The 19,538-nt window shown below is 41.9% G+C and overlaps 1 protein-coding gene across 1 annotated transcript; it reads right to left on the reverse strand.

Annotated features, from left to right (window-relative positions):
- Nucleotides 1-6,050: 6,050 nt before the first annotated feature.
- ST6GALNAC2 (ST6 N-acetylgalactosaminide alpha-2,6-sialyltransferase 2) lies at nt 6,051-18,548 on the reverse strand. The gene is made up of 10 exons (XM_053453946.1): nt 18,448-18,548; nt 13,385-13,474; nt 13,128-13,179; nt 12,542-12,725; nt 9,999-10,161; nt 9,468-9,606; nt 8,226-8,329; nt 8,055-8,138; nt 7,807-7,911; nt 6,051-6,998 (listed from the first exon to the last, which is right to left on the reverse strand). Exons 1-10 carry the CDS (start codon nt 18,546-18,548, stop codon nt 6,821-6,823), a joined length of 1,200 nt encoding a protein of 399 aa, XP_053309921.1. The 3' UTR covers nt 6,051-6,820.
- Between the last annotated feature and the right edge of the window lie 990 nt (nt 18,549-19,538).

A 19,538-nucleotide genomic window follows, 5' to 3' on the forward strand; every position in this document is an offset into this window, starting at 1 on the left:
TGCCCACCTTACCTGCCCAATGTGACAGCTTAAAAGATTCCCGGGTGATGACAGGTTAAGCCTCCTACCACCAAAAGTCATGCCCTCCGGTGACTGATACATGACTTGAGGCAGTAATTAGGATAAGTGCAGGCAGGTTTCAGGTTCCTTTGCATTGTCTCTCTTGCCATCTGTCCTTTGAAACATGAGGTTGAAGTGTTATTAACTTTGTGACCTTGTCTGGGACCTCGTGGACTTGTTCTAACACAGATACTACATAAATAGGCATCCGACTCGAGAGGCTACATGTCAGAGTATTTTGTACCATGAAAAGCCTACGTCAGGGGCATGGCTAGGTCTCCAAAAGATCTGCAGCAGATTTGATAGCAGTGGAGTCCTCTTTGGGAGTAGTCACTGCGCACACTGTACATACACACACACACACATACATACAAACATACATACATATATGCACATACACACACCAATATTTCCAAAACATTTATAAATTAACACAATTTTGATTTCTTCAACAACAATTGTGAAATATGCAACCAAGTCAATCTGCTTTAGACATCGAATTTTATATAACTTTATAATATGTACATTAGGACCTGCCCCAGCACCCAGATTGCATTCACAGCACTTACCCGACACTCACATTGCATTCACAGTGGTCTCCTCACGATCCTTCTCTTTCTCATTATCTCTTACATTTCTCTTTATCTCAGCTCTTTTTGCTCTTTAGTTCGTCTATTCTTTCCCTCTATCTCTCCTTTTTCTATCTCCCATTTCCATTCATCTCTCCTTTTTCTGTATCTGCCCCTTCACATTATATCTCCTCCTCATTCTCTTCATATGTTCTGTCTATCTCTTTCCTTTCTTTTTTTTTATCTTGTATATCCCCTTCTTTTTCTCTCCTCTTTCTCACCTTTCTCTTTTTATCTCCCTCTTTTCTCCCTACCGCTCCCTTTTATCTCTCGCCTTTCCTTTGATTTTCATTATCTCATCTTTTTATTTATATAATATCTTCCATTTCTCTTTTTCGCTCCTCTGATTTCACTTTCTCTCTCCCTATCTTCCCGACTTCTCATCTTTCCTCTTCTCATCTCATGTCTCGTTATCTCTCCCCTCCTCTTTATCTCAATCTCTCCCCTTTGTGCAATATCTCCTCACTTTCATCAACTCTTTCCTTTCACCCTATCTCTACTTTTATTCCTTATTATATTTGGAAACTTTTCCCTATCTTTCCCTTGCCTCTCCAGTAGTAACTTACAAATGCAGTGGTACACATTTTACGCATACTCTTACATTTGCACTTATATATGCACATTCGTGGTCACGCACACATACACACTCTTACACATCCATATCCACACATACATGTCTGAGCATACATAAATACATGCATGCTCACAAACATTTCTACACTTTCCCTTCGACCACTTTTACTCACTTTCTCCCTCTCTCCTTCTTTCATCACTTTTCTTCACTATATAATCTATATAAACATTACATATATGTGTTTAATTGCAGGGGCCCCTTGGATCCTTGTTATCTCAGGGCCCTATCTGATCTTGATTTTCTCTTTATGTCTATCTATTAGGAACCCAGCTTATGTGTATGCTATAGGAGCAGCTATATTCACTTCTTGTTCTGTATTATTATTCTTCCAAATTAAGTTAGGTTAATAAATTAATGAGATTGCAGTTAACTAAACTGTAGGCTTACCTGCATTAAAACTTGAGAGCCTTTAGTAAAAATAAAAGTTTCAAAAGGAATGTGGTCTACTCTCCAATAATCTGTTCAACATCTCACCCACCAAGCCAAATATTTAATTTTACACCTTCTAATACCTCCTGCTTCATCACCTCTGTAAAAGAGAGAGATTTGGCATTCTGCCCAGGTAGATCTTTCAACAGTTGGAAAAAAGGTATCTGCTATTCTATTGTCAGAATGCCTCCAACTATTTAGTTAATGTATACCTACAACATGAAATCCAGAAGGAGGTGAAAAATGGGGAACGAAAGGCAGGTGGGTGAAAGAAAAGAAATTAAAAAATTAGAACTGCACATATGTAGGCACCAAACGTATGTTGAATTCTAAGCATGTACACCAAACAAGAGAAAAACATGTGATATATGTTTGTTTCTTGTGTATAACAGTAACTATATACACAATTCCAAAATAAACAAGGCACAAACTGCACTAGTACAGGAAAGGTTGACTATGCGGGATCCTCCGTTTTATTAAAATGCCTTCCTCAAGGGTTAAAAATGCTCTTGTACAATTGGTACAAGGCAGCATGTGCTTGTTGGGATAAATATAATAGTGAGAGGTCATTATATTAGGGAATATAAAGGTCATAAGTTAATAGTTAAAAACAAATAAATAATATCTTAAACTTCTATTTCTTGCTGCCCACAAGGGTGGAGAAATAGCTAGTGAGAAAGGGGGAGAGGTAGATAGCGAAAAAGGGAAGGGGTGAAGGTAGATAGTGAGAAAAGGAGGGGTGCTAGGGCAAGTTCTCCGAGAGCGATCTTGGTGCCGGGACAAGTTCTGTGGATGCAAGTCCTATAAGTACAACCTGGGTGCTGGGCGAGTCCTGTGCATACCTGGGAACTCTCCGGGTTTGGCCCGGAAATTGCCAGGTGAGAAGTTCCCAGGTATGGTCCTGTGTATGCAACTGTGGTAAATCAATGTCCATATTCTTAATTGTACATTCCGATAGGCCAACCTTTCTTCTAGCTGGGTCCTTTTATATATTTTAATTGACCCTTAATAATGTATAATTATTGGACACACGTTTTACCTACAGCTACTTGTAAAAAAAACTAGGAAAACTTGCACCAGTGGCCCAGCACATATAATTAAAATGTGATATTAATATACTGATGTGATAGCGGGAGTTATGCTGCACCACCGTCAGTGTCTGACTCAGTATATAGTAATGGGACATATGCTGTACTAGATGTGTTAGAAGTAGGTGTGGAATGGGCTTGGAGTTTGTTTAGGATTTAATAAAGGAATTGTCAAGGTCACTGATAGACAGGTATTTGTTAAAGGTTCCTTTTTCTTAAAAGTGTCAGGTAGAAAACCAGTCATTTAAGAATTTTAAAAGGTTAAGGTAGCGTGGTGTAAAAACTAGACGCAAGAAGCGCTGCAAGGTTTGGTAGGTGTATTCAATAAGGTTTGCTGAAGGTTGAGTGCAGTCTGTTTTGTTTATATTGCGACATTCTTTGGCACGTTCCGGATCAGCTAAATAGTAGCAGCCTGCAAGACAGATTAATAGAAAGGGGGTCTTAGTTTCAGGCATACAGATGTGGAAGGCGGTTGTGAAGATCTTTATAGAAAAGATTGGTTGTGGTATTTTCAATTTGAATCTGCAAAGTATGGTTAAACAGGCCGTGGTTTGGTTGAAGAAGGATGGATTGGTGAACTGGTTAAAAGATACGCATTGCCTGCTAGCAGGGGTGTAACTATAAACCACAGGGCCCTGGTGCCATAATTGCCCTGGGCCCCCCTAAACAGCTTGTAAACGTCAACTTTACCCCAAACAGCTTGCCAGTGCCTTTTTCTCCCAATCAGCTTATCAGTGCCATCCTAACCTCCAAACAGTCTGTATGTGTCATCTTTGCCCCAGCTTGTCAGTGCCCCCAAACAGCTGATCTGTGCCACTATTGCCCTCAAACAGCTGGTCTGTGCCACCATTGCCCCCAAACAACTGGTCTGTGCCTTCTTTGCCCCTTGCCCCCACTTCCAACATACACTCTGGCACGCAAAATGTAAACACACATACACAAATTACCTACACTCATACGCAGTAACACACACTACACGCCATCTCACCCTACTTACAAATACATGCTCACAGACACACGCAATTACACATCCATGCTCACACACAATTATACATGTATTCTCATATAAATACAAACATATATACATGACTCTGTCCACTCCCACTTACCTCTCACCGCTCCTGCAGCTGTCACCGGTAGCCTGAATTTCACCTCAGTTTCAAGTGACCCATCTTAACCCTGGGATGTTCCTGTCTTGGAAGGGCCCTTTCTAAACTATTTTAAATCGCCGTCCTGTAGTTACGCCACTGCCTGCTGGCTTTCATGGTGGTTGGCCAGGTTTAAATTTCAAAGTTGTTGGAGCCAAGAGCTTTATATATTGTTGGTTGCTGTTTTGGCTACATTTGCTTTTGTATTGTTACTATTGTAAAACTAAATAAAAGCCCAGAGCCTCATTTCATCCAGCTTGCTGTTATGCGTTTTATTTCTGAAGTGTTTTGTTAAAAGGTTCTGCATCGCATATCCCTTAGATCTAAACCACCACATAGATCTACAACCTTGTATAAAAACATTACTTAAATACCTGTTGCCGTTCACTGGAAATTGTAAATGGATGGCTGCCCCATCGTGACATAGTCATGTAGCGTAAAGGCATTGTGCAATCAGACTATCTTTATCAACAAGTATACAATGAATGCACAGTGTATTGAATACAAAATTAGAATATAATACAAAATAACCACACAAACAAAACTATATACAATAACTGCATTCAGGCGAATCAGTTGTGAATGAATAGAATACAGATAACATATTGTTTATAATGAATTCATGATTGTAAATCTATTGTAATATAATTCATGTATTTATGCAATTATTGTGGTTGAAAATTCATATACACACAGATTATATATATATATATATATATATATATACATACACACACACGCTTCTGAAAAGAAGTGTATCAATTAAAAGTTGACAGAGATGGATAATATTGAAAATATTTAATACCCCAAAAATTATACTGTATATGTACATCAAATCAGAATGAAACCATTTCCAGAAAACTAAAACTTCTTTTTTGTGACCACCTCCATATTCGGCTTTCAGATGTTCACACAAGTGTTTTTGTGTCGCTGTATACACTTAGCAATAGATTTAATCAAATGGGGCAGATGGCAGAAATTGGCATTTAAGAGGTATTCCCTGCACAGTCGTTAAGAAAAGATTTTGTAAGTATAATCAAATTGGGGTTTGGGAATTCTATATCTAAAAAATCCTCACTATGAACCATGTTAAACTGTAAACGTTTTAACATTAAATATAAAATGACAAACATTACTCATTGTCAGACCAAAAGCAGATCATCAATATATCTCAAAGAAAATGGCATGATCAGAAAACTCGGAAACAATCAAAGAACATGTTTTTATATTTGATGTATGACATAACGCTAAGGGCTGCAATTGCCCATCAATACATTTTGAAAGATGGTAATTTAAAGAACTTAAACTCAAAAACTTTATGTAAAAAAAAAAAAACAATAAAACATTGGTGTAGCTGGTGTATTTGTACTATTACAATGTCTGCCATTTGTAGATGTTATCACGGCATTAGTTAAACCCTTCTCAATCACCTGAAACAAATCAGGTAAATCTAAAAGCAAGGTTAGGGTATTTTGAGTGACATAACAATTCCTCCGCCTGTCTAATAACATTGTGATTGTTATCGCTTAACTCTTTAATTGCCCTCCTTTCAAAATTAATTACCTTTTTCTAACTACCTCTTGTTATGCAAAGCTGCTAATATTTCCCCCACGTATCGATAGGCGGACACCTGAATGGGACCGGATAAAGTGAAGATTTAATGCGACAGATAACATTAAAAACTTACCTTGTGGAGTCACCTGAGACCTGAAACAAAAGGATCCAACGCCCGAATAGATTGCTGGCAATAGATTGGCGATAATAAGATTGTTTGCAGCTACAGTATAGTAGGATGACCACTTTTGTCCCCAAGAATAAATATACATTCTGCTGATTTGTGATCAGTGACATGGAATGTATGCGTTTCCTTACAATACAAGCACAACTGGTGAAAGGAAAGGTAGAAGCAGACACAGTATGTGCTTATATCCCCCATTTGAGAATCTATGCTGTTAATTAAACATTTTTTAACTGTACTAAAAAAAAACAAAAAAACAGTGGGTCTAAGTTTCTACACTGGAGCAAATTAAGAGATTGTTAATGAAAACACAAAGACCAAATCGTTGTTATATACATTTGTTTATTTAAAAAAACATGTTAAAAACACCCTCTAAAAAGCAATTTATAGTTGACTTTATAAAAACCATTAAAAGATGTCATCTTAGTCACTTAGCTGCCATTAAATTGTAGGCTAATTCTCTTTACTTAGAAAGTAGCACTTTGAACGTCTAAAAGCCCCCAAATCCCACCTTAAAAGTTCTGTGGTTTCATAAACTTGTAGACATAAATTTTGTGGATGTCATTGTTGAGATGGGCGACTTATATAAAATGCAAGGGACGATATGTTTGGCCGATCCAACGTAAATCGTCAAAGAATATATAAAGGTTCACGCGGAAAGAGCAGGATGGTGGATAAAGTAGAAAGACCATGCTTCACCGTAGCTTCTGGAAGGGTAAGAGTTCCTGGATATGACGTATGTCCAGCTTGCATCCCACCGAAGCCCATTTTTGTTTTTGTAGGGGTTCAAAGTTCCAAAGGTCCTACTGTATGAAGCTGCCCCTTGAATTGACTGGTATTTGACAGCACTTCAAGGTTGCCTGAAGCTTCAATCTGAGAAGATTTTGGATCTTGAGATAAAGCTGAAGGTGAGCACCACCTAGTTTAAAGCTTTCAAATGCCAAAGACGTGAGGAATTATAAACAATATGGTATGCGTCTTAGTCTTCTTGATGGTTTGTTGCCTTGTGCTGGAACAACCTCCCACATTTGAATAAGGTGATAGGACCAAAGATGAAAGCATAGCGGTGGCATATTTAGGGACAAGGATGGGTGTTAACTTTTCGCATCTCTCCGCTGGTACAGCTGCATTATCCCCTTGTCATGCAGTCTACGCCAGAGTTGCATTTCCATTATCATATCGTGATTGGCATAAAACTCGAGAGGCTTTTTCTCTCGCTCATAATAATGATCGGAGAATAGATTGTAATTTTGAGTGATAAATCCATAAGCACTCACCTGAAACGGGTAAGAACATGGTTACAGAAAATATCCTCTTCTCAACTGGGTAGACTTGTAGTAATTTACCGCACCAATTGTAGCCATGCAGCATTTAACCCACCATTCAATGCCTTTAATTAAGTTTTTGTTCATTGCATAGAGTAAATATTAATGGAAAATCCCGATAGTATATATAAACACAGTTTTAAAAATAGCATGTACGTTTTAATCCACAAATCTTCCCAAAACACATTTGTAACAGTTATGTATTGGCTTTTTGTATGTGTTTAGGTCCGTTGACCCAAACTACTAGAGTAACACACCAAGATCCAACCACATTGCCTTGTAGTCACCAAAAGAATGTCTTGGTCTTAAGCATCCAGAGTGAGCCTCTGGCCTAATTAAAGTCTAATAAGAAAGACTTCATAAAGAATTAGCTCTGTTTGGTGGTTGAATTTGTAATGTAACCAATATAGCCTGAGTGCAGATAATCCGTTTATTGGAACTATGTGAAAAGAAGCCTACTTCTCTCTAATGCTACGCTATTACTTAATACTTAATAAACAGCGATGTATTTTAAACTTAAAAAAACATAAGGCTTTGGTCCTTGGAATGCAAAAGATGTAAATGTTCTTTGTTATATTCTTTAAAATAAAGGGTCAAAGAGAAGCATTTAGTAGAAATCTAGGACATGATCGAATATGTGATCTTCACATTTTTCACAATATCATTTCATCTTAAAAAATGTAGTAACGAGAAACAAAGGTACATAGTTTTACACACATTCTATGTAAATAATAATAAAGGAGATAAGGGACTACCTTACCTGGTCACAGCTGTGAAGAGCGGTAAACAGCATGAGCCCTCCTGTGCTTGGCATGTACAAGTTTGCATACTGAGACTTTAACACCTCTGACTTCAGAAACCTGTCGCGGAGATAGCGATAAGGAGAATTTGAAATTGAAAAAACAGACATAAGAATGTGAAGGAGATGAAATCAGAACGGGGCTTTGCTTGTGATTCTAGGAACCTTTGCATGCAAGTGTAAAGTGTGACTGGACGCATTTACCTGTCCCTGATATACAACAAGAATTCTGGATGCAAAAATTTGAACTTGTTTGGGGAAGCCTGTGGCCCAAAATAATCAGATGGCCTACGGGAAGATAAATACAAAAGAGTTATAAGTCAATGCAATAAAGTATCCCTTCGTGTATCACTGATCATCGAGCATCCTACTTACTTGTCCCCCTTGTCATATCCATCAGGTACAGGAACGCCTAAAATGCCGGAACGCAGCATGATATAATCCCGCAAGTCAGAAGGTATGAAAATATACCGAAGGCCCTGGAATCGCAGCAATGGGAATGCGTTATGGTTTAATACTTCCAATTTTTTTAAAAAAAACATTACAATATTCATGGAGTGATATAACAAAGATTCTGGGAATTGTTTACATTAATGAGACATTAACATTAATTGTTTACATTAATGTGTGATATATCCTTTATGCACCATGGCCAACAAGCGCTTCTGGGACATGTGTCTATAGGCCTGTGTTTAGGCACAGCAGCCTACTTTGTGTTTTTATGCAACTTGTGTTTTATGAAGGTCCTGAAATTAACAATTTCTCTTTAATTATGCCATTATGTAACGGCACTCAACAATGGTACTGGGCATGCTGCTTGTTGAGCCCCAAAATAAGCCACTGCTGTCAAGTTTTCCATGCAATTGTATGATGGAACATAGTGTGCCTAGAGCACTAGAAGTCCTAGGGATAGCTCTGGATGGTTTATGACAAGCCACCATGACCGGTTTAAACTGTTTGAAGATGAGAACATGCTCAATATAATATAATATATAATAAACCGGGTTCCTGATTCCTAAATCAGGTTCATGCTCTCCCTCGATAAACTGAAATTAAAATTATTTTTCCTACAGTGTAAATGAGATTTTGTTTAAATATAAGGGACTATTTTATGTCAGTCCACCTGTTGGCAATGTATGCATTACTAGTTACTTCTCCTGAGCACCTCTCCTTTTATCTCACCCCTTCTTGCTAAGCAGTCATGTTCTCCCAATGGGGCGGAATAATTATTATTAGCCTAAAATTCTATCTTTGTGAACGTATACAAATGGGCAAGCACTGGCGCGTAATTGACAGTAGTCCATAGGTAAATCTGTAAAACATCACTCATTGCCAACCCTGTAACACTAGGTGGGATACTGCTTGTGTGTGGAATCAGGGGCATGTGCTTGTGTGCGGGGGGGGACATAATTCTCTCTGGCCCCTCCATGAGGGAACGCGGGAGAAAGGCGGGAGAAAGGCTGCTACCCCCCTGGACCTGCCGCCTTACGCAACAATACATCCGCCACTTCTGTGCCTCCACTGCTTCTGCCCCAAGTCGTAAAGACCAGGCATCTGCCCAGGGCAGTGGCAAGAACAGGGGTAGTTGTGAAATGTCATTCCAGTTTCATCACATACCTCTCCTTTGGGCGTTTCTGTAAAACCATACTCCTGGTAAGCAATAAGAGAGTTTTTCATAGTGTTTACAGTAAAACCATAAAATGAAGTTTTCGTCCCAACATCAGCTTCAAAACCTTTTATCACGGCCCCGTTCAGCCTAAGGAAAAGATAGCAGAAATAAGAGAGTGCTAAATAGAGAGTAAGTGACAGATGTAAGGATGGGGTTTCTGTATATATTACACAATCCTTATGATTAAGGGGGTCATCTATAGCACTGGTGGGGGGTTATGTTTACTTTTACAAAATGTGAATTGTTTGTAGGGAAACTTTTCTACACGTTTAAGTGTATATATTGCGAATATCAACCAGTATAAAGGGTAGAAATATAGTGGGGGCTCAATACCCAGGAGCTCCCCATTGAGAAGACGGCACCTGAGGTCACGTGCAGGAGAATTGGTCTGTGGAAAAGTTGGGTTTGCGCAACGGCTCATGTTTTCCAGCCATGCCAACCTATAATGAAAGCATAAGTGGAAAACTCGTTAAACTTACCTGAACACATAATCATGTTCGTCAATCTCTTTACCCTTTCGTGACCCGTTAAGAATTCCACCGTTTCCCACCACCGCACAACGCACACAGCCTCGAGGAGGGTGGAAGTCAAACATGATCCTGTTTGTGGAGGCATTCAGTAGTTTCAGCGTGGAGCTGATGTCTGTAGAAGTAATGGAAAGTTTAGAGTGTCAGATTACAATGCGGGGGATATTCACTAAAAGGTGGATGGCCAGGAGAGTTTGTGGCCTTAAGTTCTTTGTAATTCCTGGAGGGCCAACCTATTCCCTGACACAGCTATGTTGTCAAGACCCTGGAGAAAGGATGTTCTTACAGCAGGCAAATTTATGTAAACCTAATTTGCTTCTCATTTGCCTGCTCCCAAGAACTCTATTCGAGAGAACATAAGCCAGGGCTTGATTCCTCACATATTAGACTAGGTGTGTGAAGACACAATTAGAGAGACAGAAGATACGAGAGGTGCTGTCTACTCTTGTTTATGCCCCATACCCACTTTGGACAAACCACACTATTCTAAGACTAAGACCAGCTTACAAGTAAAGTTTATTTTACTTTTACAACTTGGAAAGAGCCAATAATTTATAATTCCGGCAGACTTTATGCCAAAATACAATACAGGTCAATAGTCATCTATCAAAGAAAAAAAAAAAGGCAAAAGTACTAAAACCATCACTATAGCAACCATTTTTCTGCTCTAAATTTAGCCTCAGATTACTCCAAAGTTTTGCTTTATTTTTTTTTTATTTTTTTTTTTTACAATAAATACCTAAATGTCTTTGGGGGAGATTGTGAGAGTCAGGTCTCTCAAACGCCTCAAAACTAATGGCTATTTTGGAAAACCATCCTCAATAATCATACTAACAGAGTCTACAGGCCACCATATCTATCTGTTCCATCCCTTCACATTAGGATTGGTGGATCCAGAACCCAGGCTGGAGCGCTTCTCCTTCCCTGGGGGTGATATTATGTGACAATATACACTTGAGTACGTTGACGTCAGGAAGCCTACTACATCCCAGATCTGCTCATGTACGCTAAGGGCACCGGTGGGATCAGCAAATATTTCTACCAGCAGTGCCTGTGGATTCCGTCATCTTAAGTATCTGTTCCTTCAACTGGCATCTACAGTACTTTCATTTGATCACTCGTATAACCATACCACGATTCCAAGACTACAAGTGCCACTTGAAGACAATCTGTTCAGTGCTGCCCAGCCTATGGGTCATATTTCTGAAGGCTGGCAGCATTTCCCTCCCTAGGTATTCAGAGGATATAGCCCAAAGACTCAAATGTCTGCCAGTCTCCAGATTGTGACCTTGATGATGTGGCCAAACAGACTCTAAAGTTCCATTCTGAATGCTCCTTAAAGTTTTATTCAACAGCCAAGCTTTTTTTTTTTCTTTTTATACTATCGGGCCAAAAAAACAAATGTTCTGTTTTATGAGGAAGATATGCTAGAGTTTTTTGACAGTAATTTTGGACTCTCGTTTCCAAAGCTGCCATGTGTCACTATTCCAAGAGATATGTATAACATCACGCTTGATACAGCCAGATCATGTGTGCACTTCAGATATTGGATAGCGGACAGATTACTGCTACTTTTATTAAAGGGACCGAAGAAGACTGTATTTTAAATATAATCTATACACACACCGGTATATTATATTTTTTTAATGAAGTACCTTTTGGAGAGTTGCAGCAGAACGCCTCTTTGTTTGAGATTTCACATCACGGATTGGCTACTTGAAGCAGCCAATCAATGGCAGACAAGCGCTCCCACATGCACCCCAAACCCCCCAAACACCCGCCACCCCCCCCCATGAATGCTCACTGAGCCAGCCCTGGAGCTGACTGGCAGTAAGCCATAATGATAAAGGATACTTATACTATAAGAGTTTGTACATAATCATAATTGATCCTTCCAGACTCTTTTATATTGTTTCAATGTGGTGCTTTTTATTTTTTTTTTAAATAAATCGGTAATCTTAGAAAAGCACCGACGCACAGAAAATAAATCTGATGTTCTCAGTCGCTAAAAAATGTCATGTTTAAGCTATTCTTAAAGGGTCCATACATAAACCCACATATATGCATTTAGATCCATTGTGTCTTCGCTGAGGCTCAAGAGGCACTGAGTAAGACAGTGTGTCTCTATACAGAGGGGGGAGGGGGGGTCATCCAAAAATAAGGCATCTCATTGTTCCAGGGATCTGATCTGCTTACAGTTGGAAAATGTCACGGTCCAGCCCTCATCCTTCTGCATGTGGGCATGTAACCAACACACTGCCGATGGAAGGGGGTAGCTGGACAACCCAGTAGATATCGGTCTGATCCGAAGTAACACACAAGGGTGTGAGATGGGAATCATTAGTAAAACTAGATGTGTTTTGTGAGTCATTATAGGGGCATGATGGTAATGAAGAATCGCTTGTTCTGGAGGAGGAAGTATCATTTAAAGGTCATCAGATCTCCACGTCCCTGTGTGTGCGTGTGATTTGTATGTTACAGCGACGGCTCTGTACCTTGTCTGGGAAGATCCTTCCAGCCGTAGGGCACTGGTCTCTGGCTTAGACTTTTCCAAATTCTCCCAGTCATGTGACTGTCCCATTGAAGAAGAGGAGTGTCAAAATTGAACAATTTCCCAAAGGCGGAGTCATTGTGTACCCTCAGACGCAGAGATGTGGGGCAAGTAGGAAGGGAATTTACCTGTTGCAGAAGATGGGAAGAAGTTAAAAAAAGTTAAAACGATTAGGCTGATTAGGGCCAGTGGGGAGGCAGCTACTAAACTGGGGCAAGATATCTTCATTAGGCAATTAGGCTCCTGGGGGCTCCACTGCTCAATAAGCAATTTTAAGGTCTGAGCTCAAACTGAAATGTAAAATATAATTGAAATAAACCATCAGTGGCTGGGGGCAACATAGGTGGGAGAGTTCCCAGGAAGGTCTATATATGATCACGGCAGGCTAAAATACGAAGGGCGTCAGCTCCATACTGCGTTATACTGAGAATCTGTCCGTTGACCAAGGTCAAAGCCTGTGAGTTTCCAGGTACGACGATATGTCTGGCGAATACATCTTAAAGATAACAAGGGAACTGTTCAATACTTACAGGTGTCGCAACATGGGAGGACGTCCTAGTCTCATGCTTCAAGTCACCCCGTCTAAAATAAAACAATAAGAAGAATATATCAGGCCATTCTTTCCGCACAGCTATAAAAATATTTCAAAAGGATAGCAAAGACATTCACAAAATTCCAAAACTGTACATTTCATAGAAAAGTTTGACATCATTAGCCTTACTATCGCTGTGATGTTTAAGATAAGTTCAGTAGTTAAGGTTTGGAATATAACATTTGCTCATCTCACCTCTCCTGTTCCGTAATGATGTCAGAAGGATGAAGGGTTCCATCGAGAGTCTTGGTGGAGAGATAATTTTGTATAGGGCCCTGATGTCCTCTGCAAGAAAAAAAATTACTTTTTGGGATATGTAAACAAAATATGTATAAAATGTTGCAGATCAAAGGAGTGAAAGTAAAGGGGCGCACCAGCCCGGAGATTGCCGCGTACGATAGCGGAGCTCCCCCTGGTTATTCTTATTGATGGATTCAATGTCCTCTTAGGCATTTGCACTATTTCTCCAACCCCAGCTCTTCGGCCAAACATATCTCCACACTTGGGAACTTGGGCTACAGCTACGTGGAGCCTACCCTTGCTAGACGTGCCAGGACTAGCCTGCCGATGTCTTTGAGACGCCCTGCCGATGTCCGTCGGCTGTCTCACTGACCGGTCAGGACCCCGCTCCTGCTACCCGGATGCTGACCAGGAGAACTGTTGAAGTGGCTCTCTGGGCGAAACCCTGGGAGCTCCCCAGTATACATATCTTCCACTGTTTGCCAGTGCGCATGCACAGCACACTTACCGGCAGGCAGCTCCAGCATTGGGTCATGCAAGAACTCCAGGGGGTCTAAGAAGACACATGTGCAGAAATAATGGATTTCCTGGCAACTTTAATATGCATTCCTCATTGGTGGAGCTGCAGCTTCTACTTAAAACAAGTGGCTTTTTTTTTTATTTCTCCCTACAGTTTGAAAATGTATTCTAAAGCATTTATAAAAGAGCTGATTTTCATTATATATAAAATAAAGTATATATATATTATCAATGGAAAACACACCCTCCAAATCATACAAGTGAAAAGCCTTGCAGAGGGATTTATTTACACGACACATTCTATTTCTAATACTTTGTTGTTACTCAAGGCGTGGGAATCCAACCGTCGAGCTAGTAACAGTTAATCTTCACGTATGTACTTTAAAGAGCGTGTCCCCAAACAACAGAATAACACTCCTGTGTGCTGGTAGGTGTTATCGCGAATATAGAACATCTTTCGAACTAGATGTTTGCACAAGATCATATCAACTGAGAGGGTGGGGTAATTGCCAGGGTACATGAAGGCAACAGGGTCACCAAAGACAGTGGCGGAACTACCGGGGTCGCGACTGCGACCGGGCCCTGGAGTTCTGCCAGTCAGGGGGCCCAGGGGGTGCCGAGCGGTTGCTGAAAACGACCGCTCGGCAACTCTTGGGCCCCCTTGACTGACAGAAATCCAGGATGCCTCTGCTCCCCGCCGCTGCTGCCACCGTCGCCTGCCTCAGCGCTGCCCAGAGTGCAGTGTTGGGAGCGTGAGGCGTTTGTCTCGGGTGCCGGCGCTTCACGCTGAGCGCCAGCATATGACGTCATATGCCGGCGCTCAGCAGTGAAGCGCCGGCACCTGAGACAAACCCCTCACGCTCCCAACACAGGAGTTGACGGTAAGTGACCTACAAAGGGGGGGTAGGGAGGGAGAGGGTAGATCGTGAGAATTGGGTGGTAGGGAGGGAGAGGGTAGATCGTGAGAAGGGGTGGTAGGGAGGGAGAGGGTAGATCGTGAGAAGGGGGGGTAGGGAGGGAGAGGGTAGATTGTGAGTAGGGGATAGATGGGTTGGGGGTGGGGGGGGCCTTAACAGATTCTCGCACCGGGGCCCTGAGGCTTCTAGTTACGCCCCTGACCAAAGACAATACCATTCAAAAGTTTGGGGCCACTTAGATTGTTTTGTTTTACATGGCAATAGCTAACGATCAATAAGCCCTTTAAAACTTGGACTGGCGAATACAGGGGGGATGGGAGTAATAAAGGGCCACTGTACCCCTACATTAATAACGCTGTATTTCTGTGTTATGTTGTTATCTTAATGGACAACATTTGCCCCTCCACACAAGGACGTTTCTAAGTGACCCCAAACTTTTGAACAGTAGTATATATGGGTGCGGTTAATGACGGATACGCAAAGCTCAGAACTGTGACATTCAGAGCTCTCCGGGAATGAACAGGGTGGGTTATGATGACATCTGCTGGGATTCTTTTCAGCAAATGTGAACTGCTGCCATCATTCATACGGGGACACTGGGGAGACGGGGCTAAAGATGGAAAAAAGAGTAAAAACAAAGTGACTACGCTAAGAATATCGTTAATAACTCTTGTTGTAACAGCAAAACAACACAATAAGTCGCCCAGGAGGCTGGTGGCGCAGTCATGGTACAGAGAAGGAAAAATAACATCCCGGGTGGCATTTACTGTCCTAACTCATTGGCTCCGCATGCAGCGGTTTCTGAGGATAACATAAAGAAGCTCCCACAGCCACGTGTGAATCTCATGGGGTTTCAGGGTCGGACGCCGCCAAGGTGCAACCAAACACGGCTGCCACATCCTTCTGGGTATTTGTATTCCCAACCTTTAAGCCGTTTGCCTCCATTATACTGGTTTGTGGACATCAACAAACGTTAATCTTGTCACCTTCCCAGTACGAGGTGTGAGAACCTGGGGTAGGCGTTTATCACGTAGGGTGTGATTGAAGAGCCAGTCCTCTTCTAACATGGCTAAGCCTGGATCTTTAAGGGTTTCTGCGCACGAGAGGGGGAAGCTCAAGGAACTATTTCCCCTACAGTGAAGAATTCACGTCAATGTCCTGAGTTTAATATGCATTCTCTGGACACTTTAAAAGATGCTCTTTTGGTGCCCTTATTTCAGACCAGTCTGGGCTGGCAAGAGCTTCCGTTGACTCAATATGAGCAATTTGTGCGCATGCACGTGGGGGGGATCTTGTTAGACACCCCGGAAGTCTCACATGAGCCACAGCGTAAGGCCAAGTTTATTACCTGCAAGCCTAGGAGCTGAGGGACAGTCCAATGCATGGGGGACTATGATAGGACACTCGGCTATCATAGACATGATGAGTGTGTTCCTTTAAACACTGGTGTGTGCGTATATATCTCTAATGTTTATGAGGCTCTCCATGCCCTTCAACTTTTAAAGAAAGACTGGAAGCGTCAATGATCAGAGCAGGGATTATCCGCTAAAAAATGAAGCACTATTTTGCTATCCTTTTAAAACAGGGGTGGGGAACCTTTTTGTGGCAAAAAGAGAGGCTTAAACATTGTTCTTTGAAAACCAAACCTATGCCTCCTTAGGATTTTGAACCAAAAGCTCAAAGGTTGAGATGTAGGACCTGGTGGGAAAATTGCCCCAGACATCACCAAGCCACATGTCTCACAGTGCCACATTTGCCCCTAAACAGCCTGTCTGTGCCACCTTTGCCATCCCAAACAGCCTGCTTGTACCCCAAATAACTTGTCTGTGCCACCTTTGGCCCCAAACATTATTACCCGCACCTAGCGGCTTTGAAGGAGTGGACAGGTGGGCTCCCTGGAGTCGCGGACTCTGTTACAGTTGCGACCCCTGTGACCATGTACTGCAGATATGTTATGCCTATGGAGAGGTGAGGATAACTGTAACATAAACATATAGCTAATATTCACATCAGCAGTGATGTAATAAGGGGCCTCGCGGGATTCAGTAACCAGGCCCAAAGTCCCAATACAAGCTTCTACTTTGTAGTCAAGTAAGAGAGTAGAAATCTGCGCCCTTGATATGGCCACCAAGGGCAAGTTAAATTGGTGTGCATTCAGTCACTGCATTCAGGAACAGATCTGCTGAATCCTCACTGCACAGAACGGGACTGGGATGATGAATCGGCCCTGGCACTTTAAGGCCAGCAGATGCCTTATGACATCATTGCGGCCAACATCTGTTTATGCTGAAGTAGCGTGCAGCCGGGCCGATCCTACAATAACGTATGAGCGAAACACGCCACGCCGTATTCTTCTGTAAACAAGTGCAGTTGGGCAATTGTCTTATTTTTGAGGGACATCTTACACATTTCCAGAACCCCCAACATTTTAGGTGTCCGAAGTGGGACATCTTCGTTGGGAGCAGTTTCGGGTTTGGTTGGCCCTAGGAGTGAGCAAGGCAGAGGCATGGCCCCCTACCCACCATACATGCCTAACGTATGGAGGTTTGTGTTGTAATAATGGACCTCCGTTGCCTTTTCAGCTCCCTGTGCTGGTCCGGGAGATCCGAGAATCCCAGGACTTTGCCAGAATATCAAGACTGTCCCATGAAAACTGAGACTCTCATGATGTATGATATTCACATGTTGCTGACCAGCATACATAACCTGCTGCCCTCCAATATATGGGATCCATAACCGAAAACGTAATTAATGGAAAAACGGCCGATAGTTTCAAAGTCACACAACAACTTTTAAATGGTTAATAAATACCATTAATAATGCAAACCTATACATGGAGAATAAAGCGTTAAACTGCTCTAAAAAGGCTAAATATTGTTCACATGTTGCAGGTGGCATAATTGACATGACACATGCGTTGTTGCAGGATCATAACATATAGATTGTAAGCTCCGAAGGTTAGGTTCCCACAGGCCATGAATCAGAAAACAGAAAATACTAAAAAAAAAACAAAAGGATAACGAAAAAAAAAAATCTACAGTTTATAATAATCCTGACTACAATGAATTAGTAGTTTAACTAAAAGAGACACTAATAACCAAAAAGATGCTAATAATTCAGATACGTAGCACCGGACTGTATAAAACGCTCACTACTCAATTAATGTAATAAAGCCATTATTTATTCATTGCGTGCCGTTGTACAGCGCTACGGAATATGACGGTGCTATAGCAATCAATAATTATACTGCAATCTGTACACAGAGAAGAATGGAGATAGGGAACCAGTGCAGAGGGGGACAGGTAGCTCACAGGTGGCAGGAGGGGGTCATCAGGGCTCAAACCAGCTCAAGGTGGGGACCAAGGGACTAATGCATGTGTGGGGAGGAATAAATACACACCAGGGGAGATCGGGACAAAGCAGATGCATAGGCACAAGCTGACAAAGTCCACTGCAGACAGTAAAGTTAGTACTAAGCACTCGGTGCCCCAAATCCCTTGTGACTCCCACTCTAATCAGTCGCAGCCATCGAATGAGGCTAGGCAGGTATGAGCCGCCCACCCTGCACCTCCTAGCCCTTACCTGTGTGTCTCGACCAGCGATGTGTAGTAGGTACCGTAAAACAGAGCGCTCAGCGCTAGCAGAGCCAACCCAGCGAAACCCTTCATCCACCGGAGACGCATCGAAATAAAATCCCAAAATCAGGACCAGCTGAAAGGGAAAGGCTGATCCGGGAAAGTTAGGGTTAAAAACCGAGTTTCATTCACTTCTGAATTAAAAAAAAAAAAAAAGACAGACTACGGGGCAGAAAGTTTGCAGTCCACCGGTGCAAATCTGATCACCCACCCGGTGAGCGTGGGAGAGGGGAGGCATTGGAGTCCGTAGCTGAGCTCGGTGCTTTACACTAATGTGATCCCGGGAGGGTGTTCGGCTAGAGGGAGTAGCCCCGCCCACTTTTTCCCGCTGCAGTTCCACTCGGGACTGGAAAGTCAGCGGTACTGTTAGAGAGTCATGTGATGGGTGCGATTTCTGCGCCTCTCACAACCAGTAAAGTCTTAGCTGGGAAGCTTAAACCGGGGCATCTACATATTAAGCTCTTGGGGTTTTTTTTATAAAGTTCCAGGTAAAAGCAAAATACTCAAAATACTACCTTTTATTTTTTTCTTGCTACAGAGCTGCTGCAGACAAGCGAGCAACAAAGTTAAAAGGGAACAGGGTGTTGTTAGAGACATTAGTAGCAGTGAAAGGGAAGTGGTTGTGTCACTTCACAGAAGTCTCCTTCAAATTCATTCATACAGGTTGGAGGATTGTGACCAGGGCAGCCATCAAAAATGTTGGGCTCTCGCCCTTACCAAATGGTCTCCGTCTGCAGATAACTCCCTTTACACCCCCAGGATTTTCTCTTCTACTTTTATGGCAAAGATGACAGAGCCAAGCTGTTTAGGGGCAAAGATGGCACAGGCAAGATTTTGGGGGGGCACTAACAAGCTGTTTGGGACAAAGATAGTACAGGCAAGCTGTTTGGGGGCACAGATAGCACGGACAAGCTGTTTGGAGGGGGGAATTTGGCACAGGCAAGCCTAATGTTTCAGAAATACTGTTTCCTCAAATACCGGATTTTGATGTCGGATTGTAGCAAAGTGTGTGGCATTGTTCACGTTTGGCTATCAAGA

The sequence above is a fragment of the Spea bombifrons genome, chromosome 13, assembly GCF_027358695.1.
Source record: "Spea bombifrons isolate aSpeBom1 chromosome 13, aSpeBom1.2.pri, whole genome shotgun sequence".
Taxonomy (NCBI): domain Eukaryota; kingdom Metazoa; phylum Chordata; class Amphibia; order Anura; family Pelobatidae; genus Spea; species Spea bombifrons.

Bases quoted from the DNA above. Each gene is read 5' to 3' on its own strand.
- ST6GALNAC2 (XM_053453946.1), bottom strand. From the start codon at position 18,548: ATGCGTCTCCGGTGGATGAAGGGTTTCGCTGGGTTGGCTCTGCTAGCG. The intron at 12,726-13,127 runs GTAAGTATTGAA...CTTCTGCAACAG, and splicing joins CCTCCCATGTTGCGACACCT to GTAAATTCCCTTCCTACTTG. The intron at 8,330-9,467 runs GTATGTGATGAA...CTGCGATTCCAG, and splicing joins CAGAAACGCCCAAAGGAGAG to GGCCTTCGGTATATTTTCAT.